The 21,954-nt window shown below is 42.3% G+C and overlaps 1 protein-coding gene across 1 annotated transcript in view; it reads right to left on the reverse strand.

Annotated features, from left to right (window-relative positions):
* The window catches only part of NOX3 (NADPH oxidase 3), a 55,527-nt gene that overhangs the window by 23,046 nt on the left and 10,527 nt on the right, over positions 1–21,954 (reverse strand). Inside the window, exons 6-10 of the mRNA XM_040965675.1 lie at positions 19,277–19,458; positions 16,136–16,265; positions 10,746–10,838; positions 8,441–8,694; positions 1,784–1,946 (exon numbers count right to left, since the gene is read on the reverse strand). Coding sequence (XP_040821609.1) covers positions 1,784–1,946; positions 8,441–8,694; positions 10,746–10,838; positions 16,136–16,265; positions 19,277–19,458 — 822 coding nt within the window. The remainder of the gene's footprint in view (positions 1–1,783; positions 1,947–8,440; positions 8,695–10,745; positions 10,839–16,135; positions 16,266–19,276; positions 19,459–21,954) is intronic.

Consider the following 21,954-nt stretch of genomic DNA (forward strand, 5'->3'; position numbering starts at 1 on the left):
AGACTGTCCATTGACTGACTTTAGTGTACAATAAATGTATCTTCAAAATTTATATTATTTTCCACGGTACAGCTTTATAGATGTAGAGATTCCCCCCTTCACGTTCCCTTCCCCCCCTTCCCCTCCATAACGATTTCCCCCCATATTATTACAGTAGTATAATCTTTCAGCAACTGTCACAAGTCTGACATTCTGTCCAAGTGTATCATGGCATTGTATGTGTAGACAAAAGTACAGAATCCAGTATCCAAAAGATTGAAGATTATAAAACAGAAAAGATGAAAATGGATTTCAAGCACCTATTACTTGCAATAGCTAGTTATTTTTGCTTCTTAGTTGAGAAAGCTCCAATATCAGAGATCTTGCAGTCAGTTTTGTCCAAAGTGCTTCAAAGAATAAGATTAGCTAACAGACTTTGATGGAGAAGGTTCTGTGCCTGAGGAAAGGTGAAACAAAATGGTGTGAGGTTCTTTGCTGTAGAATGTATCTGACAGTTGAGTGGGGCTGTGGATCTTCCAGTGTGGGAAGTTGTAGGAGTATTTCTTAAATTCATCTGACCGTAGAATTCTGGCCATTGAATCACATCACATAAATACACTTTGGCAATGCTAATTGGGTCAGGCATCTTCATGGATGGAGGAAGAGACTGCAGTCAAAGGACCTATCAGAGAAGAGGAGGCAGGGCCAGGGCCTGGACCAAGATTACCTGTGCCCTGGTTCTGTCTGTGTTCCACAGCACTAGGAGTTCTCATGGCTCCGCTTTTACTGCTGCTGGCCCTAAAATGTTGCTGGGGCTCAGGAACGGTGCCTCCATTGTGAGGTTTTGGCATGCTGAATGCTTTGAAATAAAGAAAACCCAAAGTCTCTCTCTGGCCTTCTGCTCCTCTTTCTCTTCTTTTGCTTTCTATGAAGTTCCTGTGTGCGCTTTAAGGGCTGGATCCTCCAGAAGAACTCACAGGGACAGAGGTCTGAATTACCAGCAATCCCAGAGCCAAGGGACGCTCTCTCCAAGTCTGTTGTCTGTTCTTCAAGCCCATTCATCTCCATTAAAAACATTCACTTCTCCACCAAAATGGCCCACGTTCCTCACTTTCCTACCTCTTTTAAAGAGGATTTTGAAGCTTCAAATAGGTGACTCTTCTTTGAGATTCACAATTTATGTGATGCCCAGAAAGCTGTACCTTAATACAGTTTTTGGACTTTTCTCCTGTTATTCAGTTCATTTGTATTAGTGACACAGATGACCCAAATCTTCATGGACAGAGGCTTCCTTTTCTTTCTATGGGATGGAGTTTTGAAATAGGACCAAGGAAGCAAGGAAATCAGGAGGGATCTAGTTGAAGAACACACACGTCATGACCAAGAGGAGATGTGGAGATGAACGACAATGCCAGTGTGAGAGGACAATATGGAACTGGATGGTTGTCGCCATGGTATTAGCTTGAGGATGCTAAGGAGAAGGCTACCTGCTGATGTGGCTAACTGCTGCCTGGTCACACAGCTATTTCCACCTGTCTATATTTTAGCAAGATGAACAATTACACGTCCTGTAATGGCAATGAAGCAATAAAATTTATGTCTTGTCATCTTTAACAAGATTAGACATAACCCTTCTCATAAATGTAATACTGAAAGGAGATTTTTAAGAACATAAGTATAGTTAAGGATCCTTGAATTTATCCCTCATAGTTAATTAAAATCCTCCCCAAGAATCTGCAGATGACAGATATAAGACACTGGACCTTTTAATCCACAGAAGTATGAACTAATGATTTTTCCATACCTTGCTTAGTTTCAGCTGGCACTGGGGCACACAGCATTTGTACCATATAGACTTCAGAAGCGCAGCGAAGGGAGTGACACCAATTCCCGTGGCAACGCACACGCTCACGGGGTAATGAAACACGTCTGTGAGCGCAGCTCCATAAGGTCCATCCACGGCCAGCCTGCAAGCAGAGCGACCGTCAGAACACGTCGGCTTGAGCACCTTCCAAAGTCAGTGTTATCAGCACCATGTGTCTTCATACTGTAGAGAGGCTGAGCGCGTGCCAGAGCAAGTCCTGTTAGACAGTAAAGGGGCCAGGGCTGGCCTCCCGGTGGCCACAACCTGTTATCACTCTCCATGTCTCTGGCTCCAACTTGCTCATCTTCTGTGAGATATGTTCTTGGTACAGTTATTGGAATGTTTTTTTGACTCTGTCACGAAGGCTCGTGGAAGAGGCATTTCCTCCTCTTCCAGCCCTGACTTAGCAGAGGAAGGCCCTTTCACGTTCCTAATGTCATTCTCTCCTGCTGTCATTTGTTCGGTCACACCTCTGAGTCTGCTTAAGTAATTTTAATTTAATGGAAGCCATCCATTTGGAATGAACATAGTTTTGGAATGGTTTATCAGTTATGCAAAACTTCTAAAATTCGTGAGTTTAGATTAACTTAAAATCTATGATAAGTGGGCCAGAGGTAGTACCGATACTGTGCCTTTAATTGTTAATTGTTTCTTTACAAGGACCAAGGATATTTATTGGATGAACAAGACAGTCATTAACATGGCCCCACATGGATTGGCTCCTGGAATCTTCTCCATCTCTCAGGGCTGGTTCCCCATACTGGCTTTTCTTTCATTTCTGAAAATACGCAGTGCTATTTTGTGCCACAGCACATGTGCGAAAAGGTGCCCCTTGCAGTCCTCTTATTTCTCCTTGTCTTCTGACATGGTTAACAGGCTACATTTCATTATATCTAATCTGAGTGATTTTCTTAACGAGGTCTTCCTGGACCCATTAGGCCAAGTTAAATCTTGTCTTCTCATAAAATTTAGAACACCACATTTGGCCTTCCAGTGTCCCTCATCACATTCAGAATTTTGCAGATTTTTTGTAAATTGGAAATGAGTGCTTCACCTTCCCTCTGCCTTGCTCTCTAGACCATCGGGCCAACTGGAGAGCCAGGTTTGTCTGAGCACATGTCTAAATATCACAAAGTCTTACCTTGCTTTCCAACATGGACTTGTTCAATAGCAATTTTGAATAAATTATTTAGGAGTTGTTGAAAATATTTCAGTCAGCAGCACACATTTACATATGAACAAAGATATGCTAATTAAAATGTTTCTAAGTCATTCATAACCATTCCCTAAAGGATGTCTGTTGAAGGCACCAGAGATTGACCCATTTGGGTCTCCCTATGTGTTCAGGAAAGTTTAATTGGGTTTATTCAAAAATATATGACAGAATCCTAATAATTTAGATGAACTCTCCTCAAGTTCATCTTAATTAATTATGCATTATTTGCCTATTGATATATGGAAACGAAAGAATACAAATAAAAGGTCGTTAACTAGGAAGCGCTAGTGTCTTAGCTCACTGTAGATTATTTCATAAATAACTAAATAAAGGGAATTGAGAAAAAGAAAGGAAAAACTCTCCATAGATTAAGATGTCTTATTGTCTATTATGTTTACAAATAGTCACGTTTGGGAAGTGAGTTACGGAATCTGCAGAAATATACAATAAATGCCTGCATAACAGGATTGAGAATCTGAAATGACAGAGAAAATATTCAGTGCAACCTCCTGCCTCTAGATTATCTGCCTTTCTACCACTCTGAGAGCCGACCACGGTCTGACGTGTGTCTGCAGGGCAGCGCGTCAGCTCAGTGCACTTCTATGGAGGAGGCGGTTTCTCCCCAGGCTTCCCTGAAGTTGACCTTCCTGAGTGGCCGACTTCAGATAGCTCCCTTTCTGACATCTCAGGGCTTGGAGCTCATGCTAGCTGGCATGACCCCTGAATTACTGTTTTTGGGGGACTCACGTTTCTCTATTTCTAAAGACATTTTTTTCATCTTGATGGCTTCCCTTGTGCAACTTTTTGCTTATCAGGTTTATTGTTACTCCCACCTTGACTCTGATACAGAATTTGTAATAATGCAACTTTAAGAATGTTATTCTGTAGCATCTTGGCCTGTGGTACCCTTCCTGGCTTTGGACAGCACCGCTTCCAGCATCCTCCAGTAACCTAAGGTTTTGTCCCCATAAACTGACCACTAGTTATTCATCTAATCATCATTTTGTACTAGACAGCTTTCTATTACTATAGCGAAATGTGTGAGAAAGTGACTCAGGAAGGGAAGAAGTTGATTTTGGCTCATGGCTCTGGAGATTCATGTCTTAAATGGGGCTCAGATGAATGTGGTAATGTTGACAAATGGGTTTGTGAGTGGAGGCGGGATCTCATGGGATCCCGTTATCATCTGTGCTGTCTAGATGAAGAAACTGAAGCAAGGGGTTAATCACATTGCCTAAGATTATTCACAAAGTTGAGCTTTGGGTCCAAGTCATCTCATATTTGAACATTTAGCTCTGGGCATCAGGTTAAATTGCTGGAATTCCAATATTAACTGAGAAATGTGTTCGTTTGCTTCAGAAGTTGGTCAGATTGCTCCCTCCCGCCCCCCATCCCCTTAAGCTCCGATAAAGAAGTTCACTTGCTCTTTGTCTAGGTTTCTTCTCAGTTCCTGGGGACCTCCCTTACCCTTTACTTCCTGAATCCCTGGGACTAAATGAAATCCTTCCTAAATCAGTGAAAAGATGTGTTAATCAGCCCAGTCTGGAGAATCATAGTCCTGAGCGGCAATATCTTCAAAAGAGTAAATAAAAATCGTATTCCTCATGTGTTAAAAATTTAAGCAGTTCTGATTTCTTGGGCAGTGGCATGGCAGTATGGCTGGTCTGGCCACTGCACTCAGGGCTCATGTCCCATATCTGAGATGTAGTTCCAGTCCCAGTTCTTCCTCCTCCAGTTGAGTGTTTATTAATGTATCCTTGGAGGCAGCAGATGATGGCCCGAGAGCTGTGGCCCCTGTTACTCCCGTGGGAGTTTCAGAGGATGTTCCAGACTCCTGCTTTCAGCTTGGCTGTTGTGGCCATTTATGAACTGAACTGGCACTGGGAAGAGCAGGAGTTCTCTAACACTCCCTTCCAAATAAATGAATAAGTATTGAAAGAAATCTATTTTCTTGGAAAACAGGCGAACCTATGCCTACCACATAGAGGCAGAGGACAAACAATTTACAAATGAGGCGAGACTGTCAATGAGGACGGTTCAGTTTTACTCATTTCATAAAAAATTATTGTGTGCCTACTACTTGCAGGGTTTTCTTCCAGGGCTTGGGAATGGTGCAGTAGACCTAGCAGATAAAACGCTTCTCCTCAGCGCTATGATTTGTGTATCTCCCAGAGGGCCACATGGCAAAGGCTTGCTTTCCAAAGTCTTATGGTGATTGGTATTGAATTAATGTTAATACTTAATGGATTAGTGGTGGAAATTAATCTGATTAGGGTGTCAGAAGTGGGGCCTTTGGGGAGTTATTAGATTGGATTGAGTTGTTGGGATGGAATCCTCATATTTAGGTCATGGTGGTTTTCCAAGGAGCGACAAAGAGGTGTGCGTGAGTGTTCTCGCTGACTCTCTGCTTCTGTCCGCTACCTGCCCCGTCCACCACCTCTTCATGTGCCAGACCAATGGGTTGCCTTATCATGAACTGTGAACCAAGGAGGCCCAAGAGGTCAAGATCCCACAGCAGCTGTTGCACTCTACACACTGAAATCAAGCCAACTACTGAGAAACACACAAGAAGTTCTTGCAGGGGATTGGCTGAAATGCTACCCAACTTGTGAAAGGGAATAGCAGTTGACAGACAAGACAATGGCAGGCACACATTGAAGCAGCCAAGCTAGCAAAAGTGATAACGTTGTGGGATTTGGCAATACCACAGGAAAGCTGTGTGTGTCTACTTCGATTACCAGTGTCTGATGTTTGTGCTGTATGCTGAACTTCAGGATTTTGTTACTTTACTTTCTTCCCAAGAAAGCAAAGGTTTTAATGGAATCATCATGTCAAAGCTGGCTTGATCTCATACGATTCCTTAGAACTAGTGGTTGATGGGGAAAATCTGTCGAAGGGTAGGAGTTCTGGGGAGGATCCCAGTTTCTACAAAATTCTACCATAAAATTGAAAAATTCAAAAAAAAATCAACAACAAAAAAGAGCTAGTGGTTGAAATGAAGACAGGTGACATTGTATACACAACATACATACAGTCACAGCCACATTTCTGCATCCCATGGGAAGGAGGGACTACGGGCTGATTAGATTTTGAGCCTTTCATTTATTATGGTGTCTGATTTATCATCAATACGTATTTATCCAATTAAATGAGCTGAAGAACCCTGTAAAGTGGTTCATTCCTTGTTGAAATCACACCCTGCGTGGGAACCATTGGTAGGACTAGAGCCACACTGCGTCTCACCCACCTTGGGACTCCCGTTCTAATTGTGCGGTTCCTACGGTTCCTTCCAAAGCTCCTGCAGCAGCTGCTGCTGTGTAGCATGATTCTGATGCTCCCCAAGGACGGCTACCATAGGAATCTGCTTATTAACCCCTTCAAAATTTTCAGCATTTATTTTTAAATTATTCAACTTGACACATAAAATCTGAGTGTATTTGTGGGATACTATTATTGTTTCAATGCATCTACACAATGTATAATGTTCAAATTGAGGTGAACATACCTATCGGTCCAGTATTTGTCATTTCTTTATGACAAAACATTCAAAATACTTTCTTCTTGTTTTTTTAAGACTATCTGCTACATATCAATGCTGTTTAGAATCCCCCTGCTGTGCCATAGACCACCGAACATCTTTCTCCTATCTGACTTAGTATTGATGTTTGTTTTGAGTTGTGGGAAAACATTTTTCTCATCGTTTTTGGATCCCTATTTTTTCCGAGATGCCGAACAGGAGACCTGGACTTCCTTGGTGTTGGGGTGATCATGTTGTTGCAGTAGATGTCAATTTAGGCCAATGTTTACTACCAAGAGCAGAGGAGTAGCGATACTTGCTATGTGCCCAGGTGGTGCTTCTTTCTATTTTGTGTTTTTTAGAAAATAAATTTCAATTGACATATAATTATATTTATGGAGCACAGTGTGGTAATTTAATATATGCATGCAGCGTGTAATGATCAACCAAGATCACAGGCATGTTCGCCACCAACATGCTTCTCGTTCCTTTCTGCTTGGAACATTCAGACTCTTCACACGCTCTTTTGAAATAAGGGCTGTCAATCATGTCATTCAATTGAGCTAGAGAACAGCAGAATCTATTCCTCCTATCCATGTGTACCGCTGTTTCCATTAGGCATCCTTTCTACAGTATTTTTTTCTGATGCTTTAGCATCACTCAGCTGTTTCACGCAGGAGTGAGGATGCATGGTGTTTGTCTTTATGGGCCAGGCTTTTACTGAATGTTGAATTGTATCCCTCATTGAAATGTTGAAGTCATTACCCATCTTAATACCCCGTACTTTACAATGTGATCTTATTTAAAAATAGGATTGCAGATTAATGAATCATGTATAGATGGGGCCACATGGGAGCTGATTGGACCCTGAAATTCAAAGCATCCTGACTTTATAAGGGGATCCAGAGACCCAGGAACCTGCTTATGAAGACCAGACTTTGCAGATACAGTCTGCGGTCCCTAGGCTGTGGCAGTGCAAGTTCAGAGTTGTCTTACCCATAACTGCCTGCGTAACAGATAGCAGAAGAATGCTTTCAGAGCCGGGAAAGTGTGTTCCTCCTTCCTGGCAAATCATCTACCTTTATTGAACACTTTTTTTTTTGTTTTACAGAAATACACTTGCTTCTATTGGAAGACTCCTAAGTGAAACTTTTATTGTAGATTCTCTGATTTTAAAAAATTAGTTTAAAGGGAACAAGGAAAAAGGGAAAGGAGAGGGAGAAAAAAAGAGGAAGGGAGAGGAAGAGAGATCTTCCATCTCTTGATTTTGCTCCTCAGATGCACACAGCAGTCAAGGCAGGACCAGGCCAAAACTTGGAGCCCTAATTCTGTGAGTATTTCTCATGTGGAGGAGGGACTCACGCACTTAAGCAGTCACCTGCTGCCTTCTGGGCTGCACTTTTGCAGGAATCGGGATAAGAAGCAGTGGTTGGGACTCATGCCAGGCACTCTATTATGGGATGGGGGCACTCCAAATAACATCTTTTTTCCAATTAGTTTTTAAATTCTACTGTGGAATGTTTGCTGAAATAGAAAATGTTTGCCATATGTATCTAAATACTATAAATACATTACAAAACCCACTTCATATTCCGATGAAAATAAAAAGAAATTGTCTACAAATGCTAAATGTGGAAATGTATGGACAAAAAGAGTAAAATGCTGAGAGTAGTACTGGAAAGTATAACAAGTGGTTTTATCTTGTCCGTATGTTCTGCATTAAAAATTAACTAGTTTAGAAAAGATAATTAGGTCAAACTTTATAACCTAGAATAAAGATATTGCTGAATTTGACACCATATTGATGTATTATTATTCTTTTTCAATATGGATTTATACACACACACAAGAAAGGCTCTCTAACCTGGGAAGAGTGTGGGGCTGCTGCAGGTCTCGTCCCTGGTCCCCAAAGGCCTTGCACAAAGCTCTTGTCCAGTCTCCAGCTGCCCGGATGTGTACACTGAAGAAGTCTTCCTGGGGGGCAGAGGTGAGGGTGAAGGGATGCCACTCCAGCTTGGAGATGGCTGGGCACTGGATGAGGACGTACTGCCCCGGGGCCATTCTGAAGTCACGCTTCTTCATGTGAATTTCCAGGACTCCAGATGGGTGACTGATCACCTAAATCAGAATAAGAGAAATGTCTTTCACGTGGGTTCATCAAATACACTGAAAATTGCAAGTTGGCTTTCTTGACATACAGCTTATGTAAATCACTTGTTGTTCGTTCCAGTGCCACTGGCCACCATTTTCATGTCTGGCATTGCCACTTGGGCATGAATAAAATCTATCACCTTCAGAGCTCTGGGTTTGAAATTTGGGTGACAATGCGACACCTGTCATGACCAGACTCCCCAAAGAATTGGTTAGTCAGCCCTATGAGAATATATAACTATGTATTAAGTGTATCGTGTAATTTGAAGCTATCAAAAAGAATAGTCAGAAATCCATGTTTGTAGCAGGCTAGTATCTTCTTCAATTATTTGCATCTTTTCTCCATCCCTTGTAGATTTAACCTGAGTGTGAAAGGTCTTCAGAATGTTGAGGAAAACATACATTATCTTTTAAAAGTGTTTATTTATTTGGGAGAAAGAAAGAGATAGTACAGAGAGAGATCTTCGAACCCACTCGTCATTTCCGAAACACCTGCAATGGCCTGGGCTGGGCCAGGCCAAGGCCAAGCGATAAACCATCCAGGTTTGTCACACAGACAGATCGCTAACTGCATGCGCTGTTACCTGCTGTCTTCCTGAGATCTGAATCAGCAGGAAGCTAGAGCCAGGACCTGGGCTAGGCAGTAATTATCTTCATCCCCATACGGAATGGGAATATCCCAACTGGCATGTTGACTGCTGGGCTAAAGCCAACACTTTACATGATCTTAGAACACCATTTTCCATGACATTTTTGAAGTCCTTCAAATTATTCATATTTTACAACAACAAATAACCCTCCAGCTCTCTTTGTAATGTTTGGTTTGGTTTGTGCTATTTTACTCGAGGCTTGTGCAGTGTCCTCCCAGGTTCTCAGGGTATGAGGAAGTATGCCTGGGTTTTCACAGCCTTTTATGAGGCCCTTTTACTTGTTGTTTCTCTGAAGGAAAGACCTAATTTCTCTTCTGAAAATTTCTGTCTCATTTTCTGAAAGAAAACAAAATTTCTCCAAGCCTCCACATCTTTTTTGTCAAGAGGTAAACGGGAACAAAATCTAATATCTAGATACAGTGACAGTATTTTTCCATTCAGAAGTGAATTTCACAGCATTTTAATCATTCGTGCTAGGTTTCTCCTCTCCCCGCTACTGTTTGTTCTGATTCTGCTGTTAAGTGCTCTCCCTAGTAACAGTTGCGCTTGATACAGGCTGACACCCTTTGATGCTTAAGTTAAAAACAGCAACACAGAAACAGCTTAAGGCAGATGTAAGAAGCAATTTCTGTATATCTGCTTTCATGAAGACAGTGAAGGGGACATAGTGTCATGTCAAAATTATATTACCAAAGTGCTGCACGTTTGGAAAGCAGGGATGTCTTTGGATAGTTAAAAATTGCCTGGGGAAGAATATTTGGTAGTTTTTCAATCTCCTGGATTTGGGTTTTCGGTGGACCCATTCTTATCCTCCTGCAGCATGTGGTGAAGATTGAGAAGCTGTGAGAATGGACAGTAGGGTCAGCACCTTCTACCAAAAAATGTTCCATTTGCTAGGGTAGATTCATGTGGGCCCCTTCTTGCTCTGAATCGTACAGTGACCATGGCCCCTCCATTCAGCAGTCCCAGGAGGCAGGGCATGCTCGGCACCGTTTGATAGTATATGAATGTTTGTAAAATCCATGTTGTTGTGTGGTAGAGGAAGTTATTGTGATCAATGTGCAGCCTCCTGATTCCTCTGTCTTTTCCCCCCAGAGAGAACCATATGAAGAGACATCCAGACAATCTTAATGCTCTTTCAGGAGCCCGTATCAGAATTCTGTGTATTGGTCTGGAGCCATGATCCCTGCCTTCAGTTAAATCAGTCACACTGAAAGATGTTCAGGATACAAGCAATTACTAAAACTGAAGAAGAGCCTCTAAGTTACAGACAGTTCTGCAATAAAAATGGCAAATTAAAAACCTGGGCTAATAAAAACATTTCCTCTACGCTCAGCCTTTTATTCAGACATCAAGCCACATGCATACCTGGGTAATGACAACCTCTTGCTGAAATCGCCAGAACCTAATTATTCTTTCACATGTGTATAAGACCACAGGTCCCAAAACCCATTTCCAAGCCTGCAGAGAGCAGCAGAGAGAGGAAAAAGGAAATGAAAACAGAATCCAAATATTTTCAATTTGAAGCAAATCAATATACAGCGTGATGGGGTTCACACACTTTCCTTTCACTTTGGGCCAGTTATCAATAACAAAGATATCTCCTTGTATTAAGTACTATAACATTCAATTATCCCTTGAAGCCTACAAGCTTATTTAAGAGATTAAACTCTTCTATATTGGTTTTTATGCTTACTTGATCAATGCTGCCTTTATGTAATTAGAAATAATTGAATTTGCAAAGAAATAAGAAAGCAGATTGATGTTTATGTTCCATAGGATAGGGTCATCAAAGTCAAAGGTTTAGGGAGAGACATTATTCAGCCGACACAGGACAGGGGAAATTAAATTAAGCCCGTTCAAATGGAAGATTTTGGGGGCCCACAATGCATCTCAACTAGGAGGTGTGCCTGAATGAACACATGCAGACAGATACACACTTCCATGCTATCTGGAACACGGCACAGAGTGAGTTTCTCACTTCCCTAAATCTCAGCTCTAGAACCAGAACAAAATTCTCAATAATGATCTGGAGAACTTGGGCAATAAAAATTTCTATTCCCAATAAACCAACTATTATACTAATCCTTTATAATTAATCTTTTATTCTTTGAGAGATGAGAGAGAAAGAGAGAGATTGATTGATTATGCTCATTTGTTGGTTCACTACTGCAAATATCCACCATAACCAGTGATGGTCCATGCAGAAACTGGGGACCTGGATCTCAATTTGGGTCTCCCACATGGGTCACAGGCACCCAATTCGCTCATCATCTGCTGCTCCCAGGGTGATTAGTACCAGGAGCTGGAGATGGCAGCGGAGCTAGGACTCAAACTCAAAAACTCCAGTGTGGGATGCAGGTGTCCCAGGCAGTACCTTAAACACCAGGTCAAATGTACGCCCATGAGATAACTACTTGAGGATACAACGGACATTGTGGGTGATTAATTCAACATCAGCCTACTCTGTAACAGTGATCTGCCCAACACAGTAAGAGGGAATGAATGGAAACTTAAATTTTGAAGATTTACTTCAAGTCTGACATCAAACTGTCAGATTAGGCTATCATCTTTGCAGACTAGGGTGAAGGAAAGATCAAACTGTCCAGAGCCCCAAAGGCAATAAAGTGTCCAGCAGAGATATGACCCAGAGGTATCTGAACTCTGGGCTAAGTTTCCTCCAGGCTGCTCCCCTTGAGGATTTACCAAGTAATGAAGCTGCTGTCAGTTCAACAAAACATCAGGGACACATGAACGTGCATACTTTATTGTGGTTATACATTCTTAGAAAAGCAGCCTAACTCTTCTTTCAAAATAGAGGAAACTTGGCCTTCTGGGAATTTGAGTTGTCCAGAGAGGCAGAGCTAGATTACAGAGAGCGAAGACGGGAGCTCCCATCTTTCCTAGTGTCTCTCATTTCCTCCTAAGCCTCCGAAATCCTTGGAGTGGCACCTTAGCAGCAAGCAGGCACCTCATGGTTTCACTCAGTTTGCTAAACTCTAACCAACACATCACTCATTACTCCCTCATTGGCTGTTTGGTGACAGGACATTAACATGATTTCTACTTTTAAGAGATATTCTTAGTTTCTTGTTTTAATGTCTGGTTCTGTTTGCATGGTACCCCTTCTAATCTATAAAGCCCTGTTCTTTTTTTTTTTTTTTCCCTAAAGGGAGCCTCTTGTTTGCTTGACAAAGTCTAGATTTTTGCAGGCAATTCGATCCATTTATTCTTTTCTGTTTCTGGAGGGCTTGGCAACGCATGTAGAGCAGCAGAGAAGATCAAAGTTTTTCCCCACCTGTGCTGGTAGAGCACATATTGGTGGATCAGAGAAGGAAACCTGGTAAGGATGGGGTTGGACAGATATTGTGAATTCTGAGATCTCCGCTGCTTGAAGAAAATAGAGCATCTGAAGAATTGGGGTGGACATTTACAGACACAGCAGCAGGAGTGTGGCTCTTTCTGCATATGCTCAGGGGACACAATTGCTCACATAGTCTTTGCATGTTTTTACAAAGAATCATCCACACTCAGTTTGGATGGTTTTGGGCAACATACACTATATGTTAATGACATCCAAGCAGCCTATGTGGATGAAATTGGATGGGCTGTTTTTATTTCTTGGGTGAAGGAGAATCTGAGCTTTAATCCCTTCTCTTGCTCTTCACTAGTGTAGGAGTTGCTCCAGAAGCAGACAATCCACTTTGGCTACACTGGGCTGCCCAGGAGCTTCTGGAAGTGAAGGAAGGAGGTATGGTCAGAGATGAGTGTTGGGAAACCAGTACAGTGATTACCAAGGCAACAAGAATGAGAAAACAAGATCACTGTAGAGGAGGAGGGCCAAGCAGGGATGTGGAAGTTCACTGTGTCTCTCAAGGGACTGGCTCAGCGCTTGGATTCATCTTCTCTCACCCTATGCCGAAGGCACATCTTGGGTTACACAATCCTCTGATTTTCTAGTTTGTCAAAAAGGAAATAATTGAAAAAAGGTGATTATTTAGTTTTCCTTCCAGCTCTGAAATTCTTTGGCTCTGATCATCGAAATAAGACACACACCGCTTGGGATGTATGCTTGTAGGTAGCAAAGGGGAACTGATAACACGAAGCTTAGGGGAAGGCTAGAGGTTCAGACGTAACGATGTGACGTAGAGAGAAGAAACTTCTGGCCACTGAGGTAGGAGGGCTTAGTTGTTTATGACATTTAGAAAAATACTAATTGATTTGTTTGAAAGGCAGGGGAGGAGAACGCTCTTGTTTGATGATTTGCTTCTCAAATGTCTAGAATGACCAAGGTGCAGCCAGGAGCTAAGAATTCAGTCAAGGTCTCTCCTGTGGGTGTCAGGGACTCAACCACCTGAGCCACCACCTGCTGCCTCCTACAGTCTACACTGGCAGGAAGCTGAAATTGAGAGCTGGGTTCAGGGGATGGGATACTTGATATGGGACATGAACACTTAAACTGGAATTTTAACCACTAGGTCCAATGTCAGCCACGGAGCCTTGGTTTCTTGATGTGGTTTGGGTGGGAATGACTTTTGTGATCAAGGGTAAGAAATTGAAATTCTTGGGCCCTCAGTGGCTCACCTATTATGTAAAAGAGCAGAGCTTGTCAGTTTATAAGTTTTTTTCTTTAAAAAAAACGTTAAGACACTCAGTAGATTCTTAGCTTTATCTCTGCTCCAAAAATACTCGGAGAGTCACAGTACAGTGAAGGTTTTACGACAGACATAAAACGATGCTGATTTAAAAGGAGCAGTAATGAGACTTGTTTCTTCCACTTTCACTCCTGGTTTCTCATTCCTCCCAGAAAATGAGAACATGCTGGCTTTGATTTTTATTTTATGTCTGTGTTTATGAATAGACTCTTTTCCTACACAATAAGGTCTCCTGAGGCAGGGCCCACACCTTGGAATCCCGTGTCTAGCACGATGCCAAACACGTCTGTACTGAAGAAGGGGTGCTGCATCGACTCAGCCTGGGCTATAGCTTTCCTCATTACCATTCACAGAGTTCCTTAGTAATTCAAGAAAAAAAAAAGGCCTGCCCCAGATTATCATTTGTTAGCTGCTTTGGCTAAGAAGGATCAGACATCTGTTGGGATTGGATTGCATGGAATGTGGAGTCCTGTCTATAGCAATAACTTTGGGTAACAAAAGAAAGGGCCGCCCATGGGTGGGAGGGGAGCCACAAGGCATAATTAGTCCCATTAATCAGTCCAGTTTATCTGCAGTGATGTACAAAGCTTTCTGTGTCCCGATGCCGAGAGGTCGTCCCCCCGCCCCCCGAAGGTGAATTGATGAATATTGTACCAGAAGACAGCGGCGAGTTAAGAAGGATGAAGAGGAAGAGAAGCAGATGGGGTTGGTGTGGTGCGGTGGAGCATGGGCAGCTCCATTCGTCCTTGGGATGCCTTTCAGATCAGCGTCTAAGACGTCCCAGAGAATATCGTAGAGCTCAGCCAAGCAGTGATTGCACAGCCCACACACGCTTTGAATCAGGACCCATTAAAAATAATGGGAAAGAGTGACACTGTGAGTTGGGGTGTGCAGGAAGGTGCAGCAGGGCAGACTGAACCGAGGGATGGGTAAGTTCCCCCCTCTTAATGATAATTAATGTCCGCATGAACTGCTGGGAGCAGGCCCTGGTCTGTATTCATGAGGTGTGGGGGAGCATTGATTTTTTTATGGAGATGCTGTAGCTGAAAATTTTAGAGCAGCATTCACCTTCCTCATTAATATGCAGGCTGGGTAGTGGCTACTGAGAGTTGAGTTTAAGACACAGGCAATCTATACTGGCCATTAAAAGAACCACAGTCTAACGGGCACGTCTATTCTGCTTCTCTCTATTTTGAACATTTCTCCCAGTAGCTTTATCCTTAAAATCCAGTACTTAATTTAACATACTTGAGAGTTGGAAGCAAAAGCAATCACTTATATTCTCTGTATGCTGATGACTTACTGTCCTAAATCTCTAACATTTATGTATTATTATATTCTATGCTGCCAGTTTTTATATCTGTTTTGAGACACTTGTTTCCTCCTAGTTTTAATTTGTGGGTTTCATTTATTTTCTCTGATGCAACACCCAACTACGTCCAAGACATGCATTGTTCTGAGACACCTAAGGACCCCAAATAGGATTATTATTGCAATACACCTATGCTGCCCACTGCACTGATGGGTGGGTACACATGCAGCTGTTCTTACTTTTAGAATCTGTGAACATTCAAACCTGCTCAAACTAATTTAATCAGCTCTCTCCTTGGCTAGTACTGGTGGTGTTATTATTTCAGATATGAGAACCCGCTTTGAACAAAGGTAAATGCAATCGACATTCAGATGGTCTATTTTTTGCCCCCAAATCTGTAGAAAGAAAGAAGCTCAGCTTTTGAAGAGGGCATGACTCCTCTCTGGCTGTCGCTCCCTGCAAGGTGGAGAGGCGATAAGGTTGGGAAGTGGCACCTCTGGCTCCTGGGATGGAGGAGGCAGGAATGCGGACCTATGCTGATACAGAGCCCCACAATATCAGATGACCACGTAGGAAGGGGAGTCGAAGAACACATTTCGATGTTGAGTAGAGTGCTTTTGGCAGCGAACCTCTTTTAAAATTACCCATAACTTGATTTCGTCATTAGCACACTGAATATAGAGGTGGCTCTGTGTCAGTGGTAACACGGCTGCTCCTCCTTCAAGTATATAAAAGCACAAGTTATTTTTAACATGGGGCTGATTATCTTTGCAAAGGGCTCTTATTCTTACCGAGGGTTCCTTGCCAGAAAATTGAGGTACAGGACACAGGGCGGCCTTGTGCCACTTGGCATAGTGGTGTCTACAGAAGGTGACGTTGTGCAGCAAGAGGCTCTCAGGAGTTTGACCACGAACAATCCGACTTGTTAAAAACAGACAAACAGAAGACATCAACGCAAACACTTGGCTTTTGTGCAAGTCTGGGTAAGTCCACATCCAGGTTTTTCCAGTAGGTTCTGGAGTTACACTTCCACCTCTCAAAACCTAGGCTATCACTCATCTTTAAATATAGGCATTTAAAAAAGCTGGAGAGAACTTTGAAGATCCCAGGAAATAGGTGCCCCTGTGTTAAATCGAAAGTGTCTATAATAGAGAATTCATAATGAAGGGAAATTGTTTGAACGCATCCTTTTGTAGATTGTTGAATTTAATTAGGTTTCATCTCATCCTGATTGCTGATTTGGGCTAATTGGCTAACTTTGTACTATTTGGTTCTTTTGCAGATTGATTTAACTTTTACCCTTTGCGGTGTGTTTCTGAGCGCTTAAGAGTTGTCAAGTGAAGAAGTCAAAAGAAGGGCTTGTTTTCCCTCAGCAACCACTGGCAGATTCAGTATTTGACAGGGTCAAGCTAAATCACCGTGAAGTGTGTCCTCGAGACAGAATCAACACCTTTAAGAACAAAAGAGAAGCCAGCTTTCAGGAATGACTGGACGCAGAGTTCCATGCCCTGATGGAAATATCTCTCACAATCGTGTCACTGACTCTAGCAAAAACTGCTGGGGTTCCCATGGGTCCACCACATATTGGAGGTGTGTCGTCTAGGAGCTGCTCGCTCAGACGTTCGTTCAGTGTTTATGAACGAAGTACCTTGAGTTGTGAGGAGCCTCCTGGCATGCTGTCCTCAGGGCCTGGGAGCCCGAGTGTCCCACAGAGTCCCATTTCTGGGTTGTTATCTTTGTGGAGCAGTGTGTTCTCCTTTGGAATCCAGGGCTCTGGGAGGAGGGAGCATACACCCTTGGGAGCAGGCTGCTGTCGGCTGGAACTGACATGCTTGCCTTTGTTCCAGGCTGTTTCATGGAAGTCATCCAGAATGGATAACATCCCTTTGAGTTAGATGAACGAAACCATCAGTACATCTCCAATGTGCAAATGCTGCCCAGATGTAGGAAGGCTGAATAATACATGGCAAGGACTCCTTAAGTTTTAACGCCTGCATTCTCAGGCACTAGGAGCCACTCTTTATTTCATTACAAGAATTTTCAGATCATTTCTTTAAAGGCTGTATCTTTTTAAAATTTTTGAAAATTTTCTTAAATGGCTTCATCTATGCCATCCCATAATAGGGAGATTAGCAGGCTTTAACGCATTCCAATAATCCTACATTTACTTGGCATTTTGTATAGATTTGCAAATTACTTTTTGCTGTAAACAGTAGCTGTAGAATACTTCAAGCTGAGAAGATTATACGAAGCCCTTATCCCAAAATAAGCCTTTCAACTCATCTTATGAAATGTTATTCGGAAATTAAAAAAATGTCTCCCATGAAATACTGCCCACTGACATCTTCTTTTCCTCTGCCTGGCACCAGGGTGTGGATGGCGGGGACCTAGTTTAGAAGAATGCATGCATAAATTCTGAGAAGGGAACTTGTCGACACATGCAGATTAGAATGCAGAGCCTCATGAATGTGCTAGAGTGGTTAACAAGCCCGGCATGGAGAGAAAATACGGAGCAGGTGGAACATATTGGGACTAAGCACCACTCATCCCACCTGTCCCAAATACGAAAAGGAAAGCTGAGAAAACCCACCTTCAGGGGAGATGACAGTTACTTCTAACCTGGAAGTGAAGTTGTAAGTTTTAACCATGTGGCTGCATGCATGTAATGATTGACTTAGATGACTCAAGGTGAGTAGTGGGAAGGGCGATCCTTTAGGGTGAAATATGGGCTCCATCTCCTGGAACAGTTCTTCCCTTTGACAAGGTATGTGTGTCAGACAAGCTGCTGAATGGTAGAGGAGATCTTCATTAGGCAAAGGCAGGAACAGTGGTATCAGAATCTCCTTCTAGAAACGGGGGAGGGACAGGATGAGAAGTGTAGTATGCTGGTGGTGTTTTGCTGGCAAGCCATGCAGGTGTGTGTAATACCCCCAGGCACATTCTCCTAAGGATGAGACAGGTTTAACTCTTGGAACCGAGGCCACCTTCCTCAAGGGCTTGTCAAATGTGAGGCTCTGCTTGTCTGAAGACTGGCCATTTGTTCGATGTGGGAGCTTGAGTGTGTTCCTTATCCCTGTGAACATGCAACTTCTCCTTGTGAAGGCTCAAGAAATGAACAGAACTGTTGTTAGGTCAATTTGATCATGCATTTTGAAGACTGTAAAATGGAGAAAAGGCTTAAATTTATGAAACAGTGGGAGAAACTAAGTCATCACAAGCAAGAGCTACTTCAGGGCTAGTTATTAATATCTAGAGAATTGAAAAATGTTACAGAGGCCGATAAATACGCCACAAACCCTCATATGCCTCAGGTGCTGCTCTTGCTTGCTTCTGTAGGGGTTAGTAATGTCGGGTGGGCACTGAGCCCTGGAACAGACTTTTTTGCACAGCCTGAGCAAGAAGGCAGTCTCAGGACTCAGTTGGAGAAGCTGAGAGTTGGACACATCCCAGGGCTTGCCCACGGACACTGTGATGGACAACGAGACTGGCCGTTTTACACTCTGTCCCAGTCCATGGCCAGGCACTCAGTTGGTTTTGGTTAAGCAGAAAGGAAATTGAGTGTCAAAAATATATATCCTGATGAATCCCACAAATTTGGATTGCAGAGACGGGTACTGAATGAAACATAGATCTCCTGTCATCTAGCATTCGTTAGAGTTTCTGAATCTTATAAACATGTCAAGATTCACTAACTGAGTCAGCTTGGAAAACTTCACCACTTATGTAGTTTATTTTCAGTATCAACTAGACAGGTGTTTACCACAGCAAAGGTGTGTTTTCACACAGAGTATGTGTCCTTTACTCAATGAATGTCTTATTCCTCCCTCAAAATAACTTTCTAAGATTATAGAGATTTAATAAATTCATAGAGATTTAATAAATTCATAGAGATAAAAAAAAGTCTTACCAGACTGAACATAGTAAGGACTTACCCTGCCCCGTGGAGAGCCAGACTGATAAAGAAGATGATGAAAATGTGGTGTGTGTACCAGAATAACTCATAGGAGACCTGTCTGATGGACGCAGTTGAGGAGGTCACGATCAAGATCAAAGTCAAAGAGAGCGCCAGGCCGGTGATGCCTGCGATTGTCGTTAGCAGCTCCGTGACTGTGTTCTAAGAGAGACGCGCAGCATGACGTTAATATCCTCACACATTTTCAATGTTTAGGCTCAACACTAGAGAGTGCAAGCAGGGAGCCGTTCAAATGCTTCACTCCGAGGCTCAGGGACACGGTGCCAGCTGCCTCCCTCTCTCTTCCTCCTCACACCTTAGGGCAGCCACCATTCTGCTCAACTTGCGCAAAACCACCATGTCAAGAATTACATCTTCTGGGTCATATAAATCCACTTTCATGTCAAAATTATTATGTTGAATTGAGAGAGCAGACAATATAATGGAAAGAGCATTTTAGGATAAAATGTAAAATAATTCTGAGTTTTTGGTTTTCTAATTTTAAAAATAAAAATTGGATCACCATGCTTAATTTTAGCTATAATAAATACACTTTTGAGCAGTCTGTTGGGGTGTTCCTAGCAAAGCAGTGCAAGCCCCATTCCTGTGCTCACTTCTAATCGAAAACACCGTGACTGTATTTCTTTCTCGCCACATTGAGGGCCTGGAATAAGGCTTGGTAAAGCCTTGGTGATCAATAAAAGCACAGCTATTCTTATCGAATAGAGATGGCCAAAAAGCTCAGAATTCTGGTCTGTGAGTGCATGGGAGAGTTAAACAACCTTTCAAAAAATATGGATTGCAAGGCATTTTGCTTTTATTGTGATTTTTCCATCATCTTACTAAGTCATTGGTATGTATCCCTTGTCTTCCTATTGAGACAACCATAGCTCAATAAACTCACACTATATCTTTTGTCAGTAAAACCTCATTAATTTGGGCTGCTTTGAGATCTGGAGGTAATTTGGAAAGGGACCTCTCTCTTGTTTATTCTTTCTTCAAGGAGCAAAGAGTGGAAATAAATTGAAAAGGGTATGTCTAAAACGTTTAAGAGATTTTTTTCTTTCAGATAGACCCAGGCGCTTTAGAAATTCATTTGTATCATTGGATGTGCCACTAGTTTCAAATCATTCATCTTTGCTTATTCTCTCTTCTCTCTTCTTTTGATACATTCAAGACTGGTTTGAGTTTCTTGGTATCTTCTAGATTCATCCACTGCACCTTTTAGTACGCTTTATAAAGTGTGCTTTGTGTTACTGATACCCATCTTTCTCCAAACATCCCAAATTAGAGGGTTTCTTGAACTTAACTAGTAGTTGAATAGCATATTGGTTCTAAAATTATGAAATAAATGCACAGGGAGTAGCTTAATGATCTTGTTCAATTGCGTTAACACTATTTTTAATAAATACTGTTTATTAGATGGTCTCCTAACATGCTTAGATTTATCCTTGGGTTTGTGTTGTGGTGGATTTTTCTGAGCCTTAGCAGGGAAGCTGTAGCAGGTGTCCAGATAAACATTGTAACTGGTCCGAGTGACACTAAAGACACGCTCACATACATAGGGCACCTGTAGTTTTGATGTCACTGCGAAACTTACACTTCTCATTGTTGTCAGCTAAGAAAAGCAGCTCAGTGTGGTCAATAGCCTGATATTGAAACAAAACCTTGGAATTAGGGAGCATGAGTTTGAAGAGTCTTTCCCCAAGCACACTTGGGATTTTCCTTCTTCAAATAAAGCTAGATGAAAACAATGATTGCTTAAAGAGATAGCCCAGGTAATAATAGAAAGATTACCTTTGCTGGAGTGTATTGCCTTCAGGTTTGGGAAATGCAGATTAACAAAAAAATCGTGGTCAACATGTTGGTAGTTGACTATACATGGGAAAAGGCTTGGTTCAGACATAGCAAGATGGGCTATGTCCTGAATCAGAGCACCTGGTTTGGGTGTTCACTCCCAATTACATCTCCCTTTTATGTGCACCCTAGGAGGTAGGAGGTGATGGCTCAAGTGGATCAGTCCCTGGAGAGACACAGATGGAGTTCCAGGTTCAGCTTGGCCAAACCCAGGGTACTGCAGGTAACTGGAGAATGTGCTAATAGATAGTAACTTTCTTTCTCTAGCTCTCTGCCCTTCAAATAAATACATTTAAACTTAAAATTAAAAAAAAAAGAGGTAGGGTTGGATTGTTGGAAGGAAATATCTTTCAAGATGGGTTGCTGGGACTATATTCAATCTTTTTCTCCCAACCCCACAGGCACTGCCATTGTCTACACAAAGGTGACTAGCATTAGTATTTTCCCCAGCAAGGCTAGTCTCATGAAATTAGCTGCTTTGCTCAGGGTCTGAGCTGGCAAACCAGCTATTCAAGTGTATGCCAAAGCATGAGACATGGGGAAGAGATTCAGAAAACCATCTAAATATTGCTAAGAAGGACAGGCATTTTATAAACTCCAGGTGAAGATGTCACCTTCAGGACACATGTTTAGGTAGCACACCAAGTTGTCATTTGCAATGCCTACAGCCTGCTGTCACAATGTCAGTTTGAACCCCAGCTGCTCTACTTCTAAGCCAACTTCCTGTTAATGTATCACAGCAGATGCATGATAACTTAAGTGGTTGATCCTCTGACACTCCCATGGGAGAGCCGGATGAGC

This window comes from Ochotona curzoniae, unplaced genomic scaffold (assembly GCF_017591425.1).
Source record: "Ochotona curzoniae isolate NIBS_2020 unplaced genomic scaffold, NIBS_Ocur_1.0 scaffold_3890, whole genome shotgun sequence".
Classification (NCBI taxonomy): domain Eukaryota; kingdom Metazoa; phylum Chordata; class Mammalia; order Lagomorpha; family Ochotonidae; genus Ochotona; species Ochotona curzoniae.